General features: G+C 28.8%; 2 protein-coding genes, 1 long non-coding RNA gene and 1 pseudogene across 3 annotated transcripts; 2 read left to right on the top strand and 2 right to left on the bottom strand.

The window, feature by feature from the left end:
• The first annotated feature begins 2,467 nt into the window (after positions 1–2,467).
• LOC149496010 ((S)-N-methylcoclaurine 3'-hydroxylase isozyme 1-like) lies at positions 2,468–4,604 on the top strand. Its single transcript, XM_089721864.1, has 2 exons — positions 2,468–3,412; positions 3,951–4,604. The coding sequence occupies exons 1-2, from the start codon at positions 2,495–2,497 to the stop codon at positions 4,551–4,553; spliced, it is 1,521 nt and encodes a 506-aa protein (XP_089577990.1). The 5' UTR covers positions 2,468–2,494; the 3' UTR covers positions 4,554–4,604.
• A 470-nt stretch (positions 4,605–5,074) lies between these two features.
• LOC149496009 ((S)-N-methylcoclaurine 3'-hydroxylase isozyme 1 pseudogene) lies at positions 5,075–5,629 on the bottom strand (annotated as a pseudogene).
• Positions 5,630–8,364: 2,735 nt separating this feature from the next.
• Positions 8,365–10,156, bottom strand: LOC105637211 ((S)-N-methylcoclaurine 3'-hydroxylase isozyme 1-like). Its single transcript, XM_089721003.1, has 2 exons — positions 9,233–10,156; positions 8,365–9,045 (listed from the first exon to the last, which is right to left on the bottom strand). The coding sequence occupies exons 1-2, from the start codon at positions 10,100–10,102 to the stop codon at positions 8,440–8,442; spliced, it is 1,476 nt and encodes a 491-aa protein (XP_089577129.1). The 5' UTR covers positions 10,103–10,156; the 3' UTR covers positions 8,365–8,439.
• A 3,286-nt stretch (positions 10,157–13,442) lies between these two features.
• LOC105637210 (uncharacterized) lies at positions 13,443–14,644 on the top strand. The gene is made up of 2 exons (XR_016320972.1): positions 13,443–13,912; positions 13,976–14,644. It is a non-coding gene; the product is annotated as an uncharacterized LOC105637210 (long non-coding RNA).
• The last annotated feature ends 430 nt before the right edge of the window (positions 14,645–15,074 follow it).

Here is a 15,074-nt window from a genome sequence, read left to right as displayed (position 1 = left end):
AGAATTGTTTAAAAAGTGTTCTGACTTTATCCTTTTTTTTCTCACATTATGATAAAAAATATCCTCGTTTCAATTGAAAACTTTATTTTTATTCGTTTGGTCTGTAAGTGGGGCCATGAACCTAGTCTAGGTAAATTTTTTTTCATGTAGGAAATTAAATTGGTGCAATACATGACTTTAATTGTATGTTATTTGCACTATATTTGTAAAATGGCTAGAGGTTCTTTGTCATTCATAATTCTCTTGAAGTACTAGTTGCACACTTTTCACTATTTTAGTTTTGTAGGTTCTCCAAAGTTGTTGATACGAGGCTTATTCTTTTGCCAGAGTGTTGAGTAGATTAAGTTAAGAATTTCTTTTGGACAATTTTCACTCACGGGGTTGGACTTGAAGCTAATAAACCTGTAACCACCTTAAATTTATAAAATGAAACTTTGAAGTTAAGATATGTAAGACTACATAAATTTACTCTGAACTTTCTTACTTTAACTTTGTGACACTTTCAATTTTTACTTTGATCCGTCAAACACTTCAACTTATAAAATCACATCTATTAAACACTTCAATTTTCAAAATTATTTTATTGAAACTTACAAAATTAGATCAATTTATGAAAATTATTATTCCAAAAGTCATGCTAACTACATATCAAGTCGATATTTTACAGATTAAGGTCAAAAATTTTAAATATTATTGATATTAGTGTCAAAATGTGTCTAATATTATCAAAATATATAAGTTTAAATGCATGATAGGTCATCTGTAAAATTTAGAGTGCCGCAAGATTAAAGTTACAAAGTTCAAGAGTAAATTTATGTGTTCAACTGATTTAAATTCATATATGTTTGTTTGGTTGCTAAAAAAAACTCTGGCATTATGTCGAGCTCTTTTCCTCTTGTTTTCAATAACAAGCCATAGTTTTATTTCGTGCTTCTTCCTAATTAACTTCTACTTTATTATACACCTATTAATCTTCACAACCCAGCTCTAATCGATCTTCTCTTATTTTCACAGTTTTTTTCTTCCTTGTTTCCTTTTTTTTGTTCATTATAGAGAATGAAGGTGAGGAGGAGAGGTTGGTCCGGGAAGTTTACCATCGGCTTCACCTGGAGGAGCAACAAGGGAGGGTAGAATTTGCGGATGAATCTAAAGGACATGACGAATCAGTCCAAAAATCGGAGTGGCAATTCTGTGTAGTTGATCGTTTGCTTCCTGAAAAATCCATCAATATCTTGATCTTTAAGCAAGTTATGGCAAGTGTTTGACATCCTGTGAAAGGTCTCGTTATAAAAGAATTGGGAAACAATGCATTTTTGTTCCAATTCTTTCATCAACTGGAAGTTGAAAGATAATTTTTTAGAACAAATTAATTACTAAAATAATTGTCAAACACAACGTGGTATGGGGAGAGGTGAAACTGTAGATAGAAGTAATTGACTAAAAAAATAATAAATTAATTGAAAAAAATATATATATATTTTTTGGTTGTGTCAGATTCAAGCTTGCCAGTAATGAATCTGCTGGCAGATTCAAGTAAAAAAATATTTAGTTTTTTCTGACTTTATTTTAATAATAAGACTATTAAAAAGAAAGTAATCTATTTAAGCTCTTTTGTCTAAGTTTAAATGATTCTAATTATTAATTACAAGAAAAAAAAAATCAAAATTGCTTTTATATGTCAATAAAATTCTAAAATTTCTAAACTTTTTCTAAAAAAATTTGAAATCCCTCTAACATAAATTCAGAATTGATCTTATTATTCTTTTTTATTTTTATTTTTATACTGTTTCATGCCTGAGACAACAAATTTCATAGTCATCTCACTTGTATATATAAAAGGATTGGAGAAATAGACTTATTACTATGCATAAAAGTTGATTAATGCTACCATAATATTGCCAAAAAGGGAAAGAAAAAAAAAAAAAAAAAAACGAAACTCGTTACACAAAATTTACTCTTAGCTTACGTATCTTATCAGTTCACGCTTTCAAGCCTTAATCTTTTGGATTTATAAGTATCAGATTCTTTTGGTTTGTAGTAATATAAATTAGAGTTGACAAATCACTAATACTAAAAATAAATAATTATTTTCAATATAAAGTAGGGCTGCAGAATCTTTAAATAGCATTGTATACATTAAATTTTAAAATTGAAGTTTAATGAATTAATATATACATCCAATAACTGTGAAAATGTTAATGTAAAATGTAATTTATTTAACATTGAATAAATTGATAGTCAAATGTAAGATTTATATATATATATATATATATATATATATATATATATACAAAATAAAAAATGACATCAACTAGCTGTGATGGATCAACTATATATATATATATATATATATATATATATATATATATATATATATATATATATATATATATATATATATATATATTTATATTTTGGGATCTCTAAGAAAATCATTTTCTTTTTTCCCTAGAGAAGCCTGATCTGTTTGATCCTTTGAAATAAATGCTGAGTTATGACATCTTGGGTTAAATCTCAAATTCAGTTCAAGTCTCTTTGTGGCATGGATCAAACACTCTTATACCTTCCCTTTCTTGTTTTTCTACCTATTGTTTTCATTTTTTTCAAGAAAATCTGCTTTCCTCCATCAAAACAATGTCGTCTTCCTCCAGGCCCCAGGCCATGGCCTATCGTAGGCAACATTCCTCATATTGGGAAAAAACTGCACATTTCATTGACAAACATTGCCAAAGTCCATGGCCCTTTAATTTCACTTAGGCTAGGCACTCAACTTGTCATTGTTGGTTCTTCATCGAAGGCAGCTATTGAAATTCTGAAACATAATGATCGTTTGCTTTCTGCTAGATCTATACCAAAAGCAGTTCCTCGTAAAAGCCATGTTCTTGAACGCTTAGCTCTGGTCTGGAATCCCACATGCAATGATCAGTGGAAGTCCTTCAGAACCTTGTGTAGGACTGAACTTTTCTCTGCCAAAGCAGTTGAAGCACAAACTGCTTTGAGGGAAAAGAAAATGACAGAAATGATAGAATATTTAAGTAGCCAAGAGGGAGAAGCAGTTAATATTGGAGAAATTGTGTTTGCTACAGTTTTTAATACAATTTCTAATCTTCTATTTTCCAAGGATTTCATGAGCTTGCAAAATCAAGGATTGAAAAGTTTGTTGTGGAGAATGATAGAGTTGGCTGCTGCTCCTAATGTGGCAGACTTTTATCCCATATTTGTGGAGTTGGATCTTCAGGGTATTAGAAGACAAATGGCAAAGTGTCTTAAAGAAATGTTTGGCATATGTGAAATTTATATCAAGGAAAGAAGAGAAAGACATGCAAATGCACATAATGCTTCTAGTACAGACTTCTTAGATGTGTTCCTTTCAAATGGATTGGATGATGATCAAATCAATTGGCTGTTTATGGTACGCATACATTTCCTCTACTGAAAGTTTATTTAGTAATTTTTTTTGAAAGTGGTTTGGATCAATGTTACTTAAATCGCGGTTTGTCATGATACGTGTTATGGGCACGAGATGATACTTTTGGATCAGTGTTAATGGTTTGCAAATGCACATATTTCGAATAAAAAAAAAAAAGTCTACACTAGAATTGGTCCAGAAATTTCGATCGTAATCGGACCAGAAATCAAGGGGCTAGTTTAGATTTCGGTCTTTCCCTAGATATTTTATGACCAAATCAATCGAAAATCATTGGCTTTAATAAAGTCGGTTCTGGTACAAATGAAAAGAAAGAGAAAAGGTTGCGTAGTAAAAAAGGGATCAAAACAGAATAGGGACTGGAACAGGCAAACCCTTTATCAGGACTAGTTTTAGACAGGAAACAGTTCAATCGCGAGACTGAATCAAAACCTATTGGACCTGATTTAAGTCTTAGTTCTATTAGGGTTTATTTTAGTAAGTGAAAATATTTAAACTAATTAATATAATTTTTATGTTGCAGGAATTATTCAGTGCTGGTGTGGACACTACTACCACAACAGTTGAGTGGGCAATAGCTGAGCTTTTGAAGAACAAACAAGCCATGAAAACACTTCAGCAGGAGCTAGAAACAGAAATTAATAGAAACCCAATTCAAGAATCTCAAGTTTCTCAACTTCTATATTTAAATGCATGTGTGAAGGAAACCTTGAGATTACACCCTCCTGCTCCATTTTTGCTTCCTCACTGCGCTACTGAGGCCTGTGAACTTATGAATTTCGTGGTGCCAAAAAATACTCGAGTATTAGTAAATGTTTGGGCAATTGCACGTGATCCCCTTATTTGGGAAGATTCAGAACTATTTAAACCTGAAAGGTTTCTTCACTCTGGTTTAGACTTTAAAAGTCAAAACTTTGACTTCTTACCTTTTGGTTCAGGAAGGAGAATATGCCCAGGACTACCTATGGCTATAAGGCAACTTCCAATGATTTTAGCCTCTTTAATACATCATTTTGATTGGTCTCTTCCAAACGGTGAAGATCCTGCTCTGCTAGACATGACTGATAAGTTTGGCATAACATTACAGAAGGAGCAACCTTTGTTCATTGTTCCTAAAATAAAATGATAAATTGCAGACCAATTCTTCTTGCCCTCTTACAATGCATTTTTTTTCATGCTTGTGCCTTTTTATTATTAATCCAAAACTCATATGTAATTGTTGGCTTTTTCTTTTTTATATTACTACAAGTATTTTCAGAACCTTTTGAGTATGAGACTATTCTCATTTAACGATTCATGATTATTTCCTTTTAGTCATTAAATTGCCAAAATTTATTGAATTTGAGGATGCGTTTAAATTTCAAACCATTTATATTTTAAAAAAATTTTATGCAATAAATACCTTAATAAAATTGAAAAAAAAAACAATAATGAAAAAAAAATGAATATAATCCAACAAACAAAGTACAAGCATACAACTAATTAAATAATTCAATAAAATGCATTTGTAGTTCAAAGTTTGAACAAAAAAGCATTTGCATACAGTCTATTTCATCTGAGTATATACTAAACATAATTTAAATTTAGCTAAAAACACAACCATTGTATTATAAAAAATAAAAAAATAAAAATGCATTGTCACGTAATTTATAATTTTCTTTTATGAAGAATGAGCAAAGGTTGCTCCTTCTGTAATGTTATGCCAAACTTATCGTTCATGTCTAGCAGAGTAGGATCTTCACCATTTGGTAGAGACCGATCAAAACAATGTATTAAAGAGGCTAAAATCCATGGAAGTTGCCTTGTAGCCATAGGCAGTCCAGGGCACATTCTCCTTCCTAAACCAAAAGGTGAGAAGTCAAAGTTTTGACTTTTAAAATCTAAACTAGAGTCAAGAAACCTTTCAGGTTTAAAAAGTTCTGAATCTTCCCAAATAAAGGGATTACATCCAATTGCCCAAACATTTACTAATACTCGAGTATTTTCTGGAATGTTGCAATCCATAATTTCGCAGGGCTCAGTAGATCGGTGAGGAACTAGGAATGGAACTGGTGGGTGCAACCTCAAGGTTTCCTTCGCACATGCATTCAAATATGGAAGTTGAGAAACTTGAGATTCTTGAATTGGGTTTCTATTAATTTTTGTATTTAGCTCCTGTTGAAGTGTTGCCATGGATTGTTTGCTCTTGAAAAGCTCCGCCATTGCCCACTCAACCGTTGTGGTAGTAGTGTCCACACCAGCACTGAATAGTTCCTGCAACACAAATTTCTTTAGAACAAAGCTCTAAAGACAAAGAACTATAAGCAATTTCTGATAATTTAAGTTTTAGCTCATTTATACTCAAATTTTGATAATTTGATCAAGCAGTAAAAATAAATCATTCTAATGGATTGATACTATAACTATTAATCTCTATTTCAGATAATTTTTCCCCAAGTGATAAGAAATGTGATGAAGTGTTTCCATATGAGTTACAAGGGTGACCGGTTAATTGAATCCTTGACAGAGCATATTCAAAGTGGTCTACTTAATTTCCAATCCAATTATGACCAGAACGTTTTTGACCAAGTTATACTTGAGCTTTTCGCGATTCATATGTGGTCTGAATTTATTGTAGACTTATTTTAAAATTGTATTTGGCAGCATGCCAAGACATAATCTAATAGTAAATGTTTATACAATCTGGCAGTATATTTAGATTCGCATCCATCTCTCAATACTAAAAAAAAAATTGTGCCAAGACTGTTCTCATATTTATATATTGTTTGATTAATTATTTTTAAAAAAATAAATACAGATATAGAGTTGATATTAATTTATAAATTAAAAAACAATCACAGTCAATTAGTAACTCAAATAATCCTTCCAAAAGTTTAGATAACCTCTTTTTTTCCTTTTAACTAAATAAAATTTTAGAGAATTAATATTCCAAAATGGTGACTTGTGGTTAATTTTGAAAACAAACAAATTTTACATCTCCTCCACTCTCAAAGTGAATTGAATTTTTAGATTTTGATTAACTAAAATACAGAGATTCAAATATCAAAAACTAAGGGTATGTTTACTTATATAAAATACTTTTTTTTTCTATTTTCTATTTTTTTAGAAAATAAAAATTAGAAAACAGAAAATGAAAAATGCATTCAATTGATAATAATGTAAAAAATTATATTTTAATTTAAAAATTTCACAAACATTATTCATAACTTTAATAATTAAAATAAAATATTATAAACTAACTTTAGAAATTTTTTTTTAAAATATTTTAAATTTTCATTATCTATTATTTATAATAATAATATCAATTTTTCTTATTTTGTAAATTTTTTTAAAAAATAAATGATATAATATATCTGTAATAATAAAATTAATTATATATTAAAGCATGATATAATTTTTTATGTTATTTAAATATTTTTTTTATTCAATGAAAATATTTAATAGAAAAAATCATTTATAGATATTATAACATCAATTATGAAAATTTCATTTTATAAAATGAAAAACAGTTGGGAAACATATCTTTTATTATAAAGGAAAACCTGAAAAACAACTTAAAGCTATTTTTTAAACATTAGTTAAATTTTAAAAAAGTAAAAAATTAATTTTTTTAGTTTTTCAAATAAAAAATTAACTGATTTGAACGCAAAACTCTTTTTTTCAATTTTTTAAAAAAATTTTCTAAAAAATTACTCCGATCTTCCCTAACAGCACATCCTAAATCTCCAAAGAATAAAATGAATGAGTGATAACTAGTTAATTTTGTAGCGACTACAAGTGATAAGTAGCAACTCGTAACATTTTTATTGGACTGTGATTCAAATCTATCGATATCACAGTTCATTATAAAGTTTTTCCATAGTGGGCCAATCTTTCCATAGTGCAATAATTAGCAAGTGAAAATTGAAGTATACGTCCATTAGCTAGCAAGTGGAGAATTTGGTAAATAAAAGATTAATAAATAAATATTAGTGCCGGAAATGAGTCGGGCCACGTCTGAGTACGAGCTCGAACTTGAATTTTAAAATTTAAAATTTAAGTTTAAATTCAACTCATTAAGAAAAAATTAAATTTGAATTCAGCTCGTTAAAAAGCAAATGGATTCAAAACTTTAATTATGTATAGATCAGCAAAATATAATCAACAACTAATTTTTTACTTTTCTATTAATAAATACATATTCAAATTAAACAAAAAAAAAAATGCAATAATTATTAATTTAAAAGAAAAACAATCTCGCAACACCTATAAAGTCAGTTGAAACAGATCTCAAAACATTTAATAAAAAATGTTAAAGTTAATTCAAGATAAACATAAAACAAAAACTTCAAAAAAAACTTAAATTTTGAAATGAGTCGGGCAGAGTTGATTATCAGCTCGAACTTGAATTTTGAAATTTAAGTTTGAGTTCAACTCATTAAGAGAAAGTCAAGTTTGAACTCAACTCATGGAGTAAATAGATCCAAAACCTTACTAAGATAAACATAAAACAAAAACTTTAAAAAAAAAAAAAAACACTTAAAGTTAATTCAAAGCATAGCCTACAGACTGGCCATCAGAATCCTCTGTATTTTTTACCTTGCTTTAGGCATGCTGAAATGTCGATAATGCCTCTTACTTTTGCTTTTGTATGATCAAAACAATTAATGCCTGCACTTTTACACCCAGGGAGAGCAAAACATAACTAAATTATTCTTTTCAAAATGAACTTTAACTAACTAATTTTCTAAGTAAATCCCCAAAATTATATGCATAAATTATCATGAGCATCCTTATAACCTACCCTTTTGGGTACAAGACCCATTTCGATTTTAAAATTTATAATTATTGCCTTTTGATTATCGAAGTGTTTAAATTATTAAACTGAAATCGCATTTAAACCGCTCAATTTTATTTAAATTTTATGCAACAAATATCTTAATTAAGATAAAAAACAATAATGAAAAAGAAAAAGTGAATATAATCTAATAAGAAAATTACAATATAAGGCACAAGCATGCAACTAATAGTTTTTATAGTTTTCTTTTAGGAACAATGAGCAAAGGTTGCTCCTTCTGTAATGTTATACCAAACTTATCATTCATGTCTAGCAGAGCAGGGTCTTCACCATTTGGAAGAGACCAATCAAAACAATATATTAAGGAGGCTAAAATCAATGGAAGTTGCCTTGTAGCCATGGGTAGCCCTGGGCATATCCTTCTTCCGGAACCAAAAGGTAAGAAGTCAAAGTTTTGGCTTTTAAAGTCTAAACCAGAGTCGAGAAACCTTTCAGGTTTAAAAAGGTCTGAATCTTCCCAAATAAAGGGATCACGTCCAATTGCCCAAACATTTACTAATACTCGAGTATTTTTTGGCACCACGAAATTCATAAGTTCACAGGCCTCGGTAGAGCAGTGAGGAATCATCAATGGAGCAGGAGGGTGTAATCTCAAGGTTTCCTTCACGCATGCATTTAAATATTGAAGTTGACAAACTTGAGATTCTTGAATTGGGTTTCTATTGATATCTCTTTCGAGCTCTTGCTGAATTGTTTTCATGGCTTGTTTGTTCTTGAGAAGCTCGGCTATTGCCCACTCAACAGTTGTGGTAGTAGTGTCCACACCAGCACTGAATAATTCCTGCAACATAACAATTATACTTTAATTTCACTCACTATAAGTTATGATTCAACTGTTTCCTGTTCGATCCTAGTCCCCATAAAGGGTTTGCCTGTTTCTGTCTCAATTTTGAATCGAAAATTTCTGTCTGGACTTTTTTTTATTCAAAATCCAAACCATTTTTTTGGTAAAGGAAATATTTGCTTACCATAACCAGCCAGTTGATTTGATCATCATCCAATCCATTTGAAAGGAACACATCTAAGAAGTCTGTACTGGAAACATGATGTGCATTTGCATGTCTTTCCCTTCTTTCCTTGATATAAATTTCCCATATGCCAAACATTTCTTTAAGACACTCTGAGATTGCTCTTCTAATACCCTGAGGATCTAACTCTGCAAATGTGGGATAAAAATCTGCAACGTTAGGAGCAGCGCCCAACTCCATCATTTTCCACAAAAAACTTTTCAATCCTTGATTTTGCAAGCTAATAAGATCCTTAGAAAATAGAAGATTAGAAATTGTATTAAAAACCGTAGCAAACACAACTTCTCCAATATTAACTTCTTCTCCCTCTTTGCTACTTAGATATTCTACCATTTCTGTCATTTTATTTTCCCTCAAAGAAGCCCGTGATTCAACTGCTTTGGCAGAGAAAAGTTCAGTCCTACACAAGGCTCTGAAGGACTTCCATTGTTCATTGCATGTGGGATTCCAAACGAGAGATATGCGTTCAAGAACATGGCTCTTACGAGGAACTGCTTTTGGTACAGATCTAGCAGAAAGCAAACGATCATTATATTTCAGAATTTCAATAGCTGCCTTGGATGAAGAGGCAACGATGACAAGTTGATTGCCTAGCCTGAGTGAAATTAACGGGCCATGGACTTTGGCAATGTTTGTCAATGAAATATGTAGTTTTTTCCCAATATGAGGAATGTTTCCTAAGATAGGCCATGGCCTGGGGCCTGGAGGAAGACGACCTTGTTTTAATGGTGGAAAGCAGATTTTCTTTAAAAAAATGAAAAAAATGGGTAGAAAAACAAGAAAGGGAAGGTATAAGAGTGTTTGATCCATGCCACAAAGAGACTTGAACTGAATTTGAGATTTAACCCAAAGATGTTATAAGAGAGCATTTATTTAAAAGGGTCAAACAGAGCAGGGTCCCTAGGGAAAAAGAAAATGATATTTTTCTTTTTTCGGAACTCAAAATTAAAAATAGAAATTTCTTTTTCTTTTTCAGCATAAAATAGAAATATATTTTTTTTAGTACGTGCACGTTTTATATACTCGTTGTAATATTAAATATTAAATATTTTTATTTTTATAATGTTAAAATATAATTTTGTATTGATATTAACATTAATATAATAATTAATTAATAAAATATGTAAAGTTTTTTAAGCAATTAATCCTATATTCAAACAACTTTATATCATATCTCATAAAAATAAACAAATGGAATCCACTTCTAAGACCTATAATATTTTAAATAGCCATTTTTATTCATAATATCATCATAGGTTAGATCTTCTCAAGGATCTACTCATTAGAAAAACACAACTTTATAAGAGATGCAGTAGCAGGTTGTGTTTTCAATAGTTAAACGAGAAAAATACAAGAATTAGAAACAATGTTGGACATTCTAATCTAGTCTTTTTATGATGTGCACTGGACATTGTCATTGCTCATTTTTTTACTTGTTATTTAGATTCATTTTTTATTAGATTCAGTCATATATAGATTTTCATAATATTAAAAAAAAATTTATACGAGATTAATGTGAATATTATAATTAATTAATATACAGTAGTATGTATATATAAATACACACACTTCAATTCAATTTATATCGTCATTCTTCTAAAATTCATTATATCTATATATGCACAATTCTACAATATAATCTAAAATCTACGTTCAATGTGTGTGAATATCATGTTTATGTTCAAAATTTTAAGCATGCACTTAACGCTCAATAGTCTATTACTTCATACTTTAAAGAAATGTGAAAAACATAGTATGGTTTATTGTCTATACATATATGGTGATTGAATTATGCACTTCAAATTTTATTAAAGGAAAAAGGATATATGAAAAACATAATATACAAGATACTTTTTAACATTTAACAATTATCTTTAAACATTAATTGATTAATTAGTTAGCAGGTAAATTAATCATCAAATCAAAATCTTGTAAAAAGACAAAATAATTATTTCTAAAATTTATAAAAATAAAATAAAATGCTAAGAAAAGAGAGTGCGAAATCGATATTTCTAAAAATTCTCTCTATTTCAACTTCATATATAGATAAATAAATATAACAACAAAATATTACATATATTTTTAAAATTAAAATTTTTAGTTATTCGTCATCCCACATACACATATGTTTATTTTATTTTAAAAATAAAATTTAAAAAGTAAAAATTTAAAAATCTTGAAAGGCTTAAGTATGTATATTCTATTTACAAATTTATTTTTTAAAAATATATCCAATTAAATTATACAGACATAAAGAAAATAAGAATATTAATAGAAATATATATATATATATTCTTTTTTATATCTCCCAAATAAAATATTTTAAATTATTGTCTAAATAGAATCAAATATTTAAATAATAAATTTAAAAATGAAATATAAAATTTTCAAATTTTACATTTTTAGTTATATTATATTAACTTTTTTTAAGGAAAATGAAATTCATTAAATAGCATCATTGAAAACAACTTGAGCAACTTATGGGTTGTAGTTCGGTTGGCAATGCATGCTAAGCATGTGAAAAAAACTTTTAGGTTCAATCCTCACCAAATACATTTATAAGAAGAAGCGAAAAGCCTTAATTTTAATTAAGTCCGAATTAGATAAGTGAAAATAAAGAGTATATAACGAGTATAATTTCATATTTTAACATTATAAAAATAATTCCTCTTCCATCCCTAAATCCGTTCAGTAGTCTCTTGAACCATCAAGGCATCTACAGTTTTCCTGCCAACCTCTATCTTTGTGTTAGTACTGGATGCAATGGAAGACTTTTGATAGTTAATTAATTGCCCATTAGTCTTTAAAATTAAATGTGTGGACTCTTTGCTAAGCCACTCTCTATATTGTAATAAAAGCAAGTTTAATGGTATGAGCATTTATTTTTTATATGATAACTTATTTATTAAATTAAATTATGTTGAATATAATTGATTAATAATAATATTAGAGAATTAATGACAATTTATATACTCCCTCCGTCTCAAAAAGATATTTCACTTTTTATTTTCACATAAATTAAAAAAAATAGTAATTATTATGATTGAAGGACAATTTTATTCAATTAATTTTTTAATTATATCTATCTTAAATAATATATGAGCAATTATTATATTGGAACAATAACTGAAAATTAATGATAGTTAAAGGAAAATTTTATTCATATAATTTTCTAATTATATTCATCTTAAATAAATTAAAATAATAAATAAAAATTAACGAGAATTATTAAAAATAATATAAAATTTAATATGCGTATAATAGCAAAATAAAATATATTTTTTAAAAAAAGAAAAAATAATATTTAAAAATAATTTATATAAATATTTTTAAAAATAATAATAAATTACTTCGTCCGTCCTAAAAACCGTCTTTCTTTCGTTTTTTCTACCGTGAAAATTAAATAAGCACGATTCAAAGGAGATGATAATTGCATTCACTAGCTAATGGACAACCAATCTCCACGACTCCACTTGCTAAAGATAGAGATAAGATTTTGGTATACTAATTGTAAAAAAATGAAACTGTGACATTGATGGCTTGGAAATCACAATCCAATAAAAATGCAGCCATATGTAGCTGCTTGAAGTAATGTCCAGTGTAGCCACTATAAAAGTTTCATCTCCCGCTTATTCAATTTATTCATCATTTGTTAATTATAAAAAATAATTATTTTTACTCAATTAATGAGAATAAAAATTAAAAAATAATTTATTTTGCACCTCATAATTTAGAGATTATATTATTAATCACAAATCACTTATTTTGTATAAATATACATGTATAAAAAACCTATAAATTTATTTTTAATACCGACCTATAAATTTATTATTCAGGAAATTTCGATTAATTATTAAAAAATAGAAAATGCACTTTAAAAACTACATAATTAAAATTAATAATAGAAAATTTGACAGGTTACTTAAAATGATTCTAAGTGTAAAAACAACTAAAAAATTGAAAAATTAATTGCATAATAATATTTGAAAAAATAAAAATTTTAAAAATAATAATAATAAAAAATAAAAAACTCAACTAGTGGAGCTAGAAATCCTTTGGAGATTTCATCATTTGGCATTTGAATCTCTGTATTTTAGTTGATTCACTTTACAATATGGGAGATAATCAAAACTCAATGAGTGGAGGAGTTCTAAAATTTGTATTGTTAGGATTTTCAAATCAACTACAGGCCACCGTTTTGAAATACTTCTTTCGCCCCGTAATTTTTATCTTACATTCTTTTTTGATCCATTTCAAATTATTGCCTTGTTTTCTTTTTTAGAAGTAAAAATATTTGAAGTTTGCTAATTTATTCTTATTTAATACGTCTATTTATCAATAAATAAAATACTCTCTCCGAACTTCACACATAAATTAAATAATTATTTTAATCGAAATTTTTGCCAAATATTTTCTATTTTATATTATTATCAACCTAAATTCACATTCTATTAGGATGTGGAATGAAAAACTATTAAAATGGATCTCACAAAACTATGTTGAGTTAACTTAACCCAAGTTGTTAAAAGGTTACTGTTTCACTAACTCTTTTTTTTCCCCCAAAATCCACCGTCTTCTCCGACCAACTCGTCCATTTCTTCCTCCGAACTCGACATTGAGGTAGCTATAATGAAAAAATATTTCTTCACTTAATTTATTTTTTAATTTCTGGTTTTGATGCAGTCTACAGGATCTATCTTTCATTATAGAAGCACCACTTTAGGTACTCTAATGGGCGTCACTTTTATTGCCATTACTGGAGAAATGGAGTACCAGCCTTTGCCTGCTGTAATAATTGTTGATTAAACCACACAAAACCTGCTTGAGTGTGAAAGAAGCAAGAATGTAAGAAAATCTCACTACAGTGTGAAAAGAAACCAAAAGTGGTACATCATCATCTGGCCTTAATAATCGAAAAATCTAAGACCAAGAGAAATAGAAGAGCTCTGGTGGTGTTTCTTCGGCGGTGAAGATGGTGGAGGCTTTGTAGGGATGGTGGAGCTAAACAGGCTTCGCTTGGAGAGTTTCTTGAAATTGAACGGAGATTTGTGGATGCAGCATCGTATAGTAATGCAGATGGTGGCGCAGGCGAGGAATGGAGTTGATGGACAGGTGTTGTTTGCCACCGAAAGGGTTTTGCCCCCTGTTGACACTGAGATTGATGATGGAGCATCAACGGGTGGGATTCTCTATCAAAACGGTCAGTATTGTGTCAAAACGGTGAGTTTTGACACCTTGAGTTAAATTAACCCAACATGATTCCGTGAGACCCACTTTAATAATTTTTTAATACCCATTCATTTAATATCCCCTTCGGGTGTCGTTGATAAAAGAAATGTCGTTTTTAGTCTATCTCTTTCTATTTCTATATTCTAACCTTTTAATTTGGGGTGCTAAGGAGACGAAGATCAGTTTAGAGTGTTTCTGCAACAACTCACATAAGTCAGAATTTTTTTATAGGTTAAGCCTCCATAAACACATTTAATGACCTATACCCATAATTAAAGGACAGATTGCAGCAAACATTGCACCTAATTTTTTGCTAAATAACATCAACTTAATAATCTAATAGTGTCTTAGATTAAATTTTATCCTCCCATTTTTATGGAAAAAAATTGGTGGAAAATAAAAGTTTAATTTTTGTTTTAAAAATGTGCACATTTGGTAAAGATAGTATGTGCAAATTTGATTTTGGAGCCAAAATTTTTGATAATATCAATTATCTCCTCAATTTTCTCCCAAATGGCCACATATAAATAACATCAGAATCATATCTAAGAAT

This window comes from Jatropha curcas, chromosome 5, assembly GCF_041381405.1.
Source record: "Jatropha curcas cultivar XTBG-Jc1 chromosome 5, XTBG_Jcur_1.0, whole genome shotgun sequence".
NCBI classification, from domain to species: domain Eukaryota; kingdom Viridiplantae; phylum Streptophyta; class Magnoliopsida; order Malpighiales; family Euphorbiaceae; genus Jatropha; species Jatropha curcas.
Note: the sequence above shows the minus strand (reverse complement) of the source record. Positions and strands in the feature narration are given on the sequence as shown.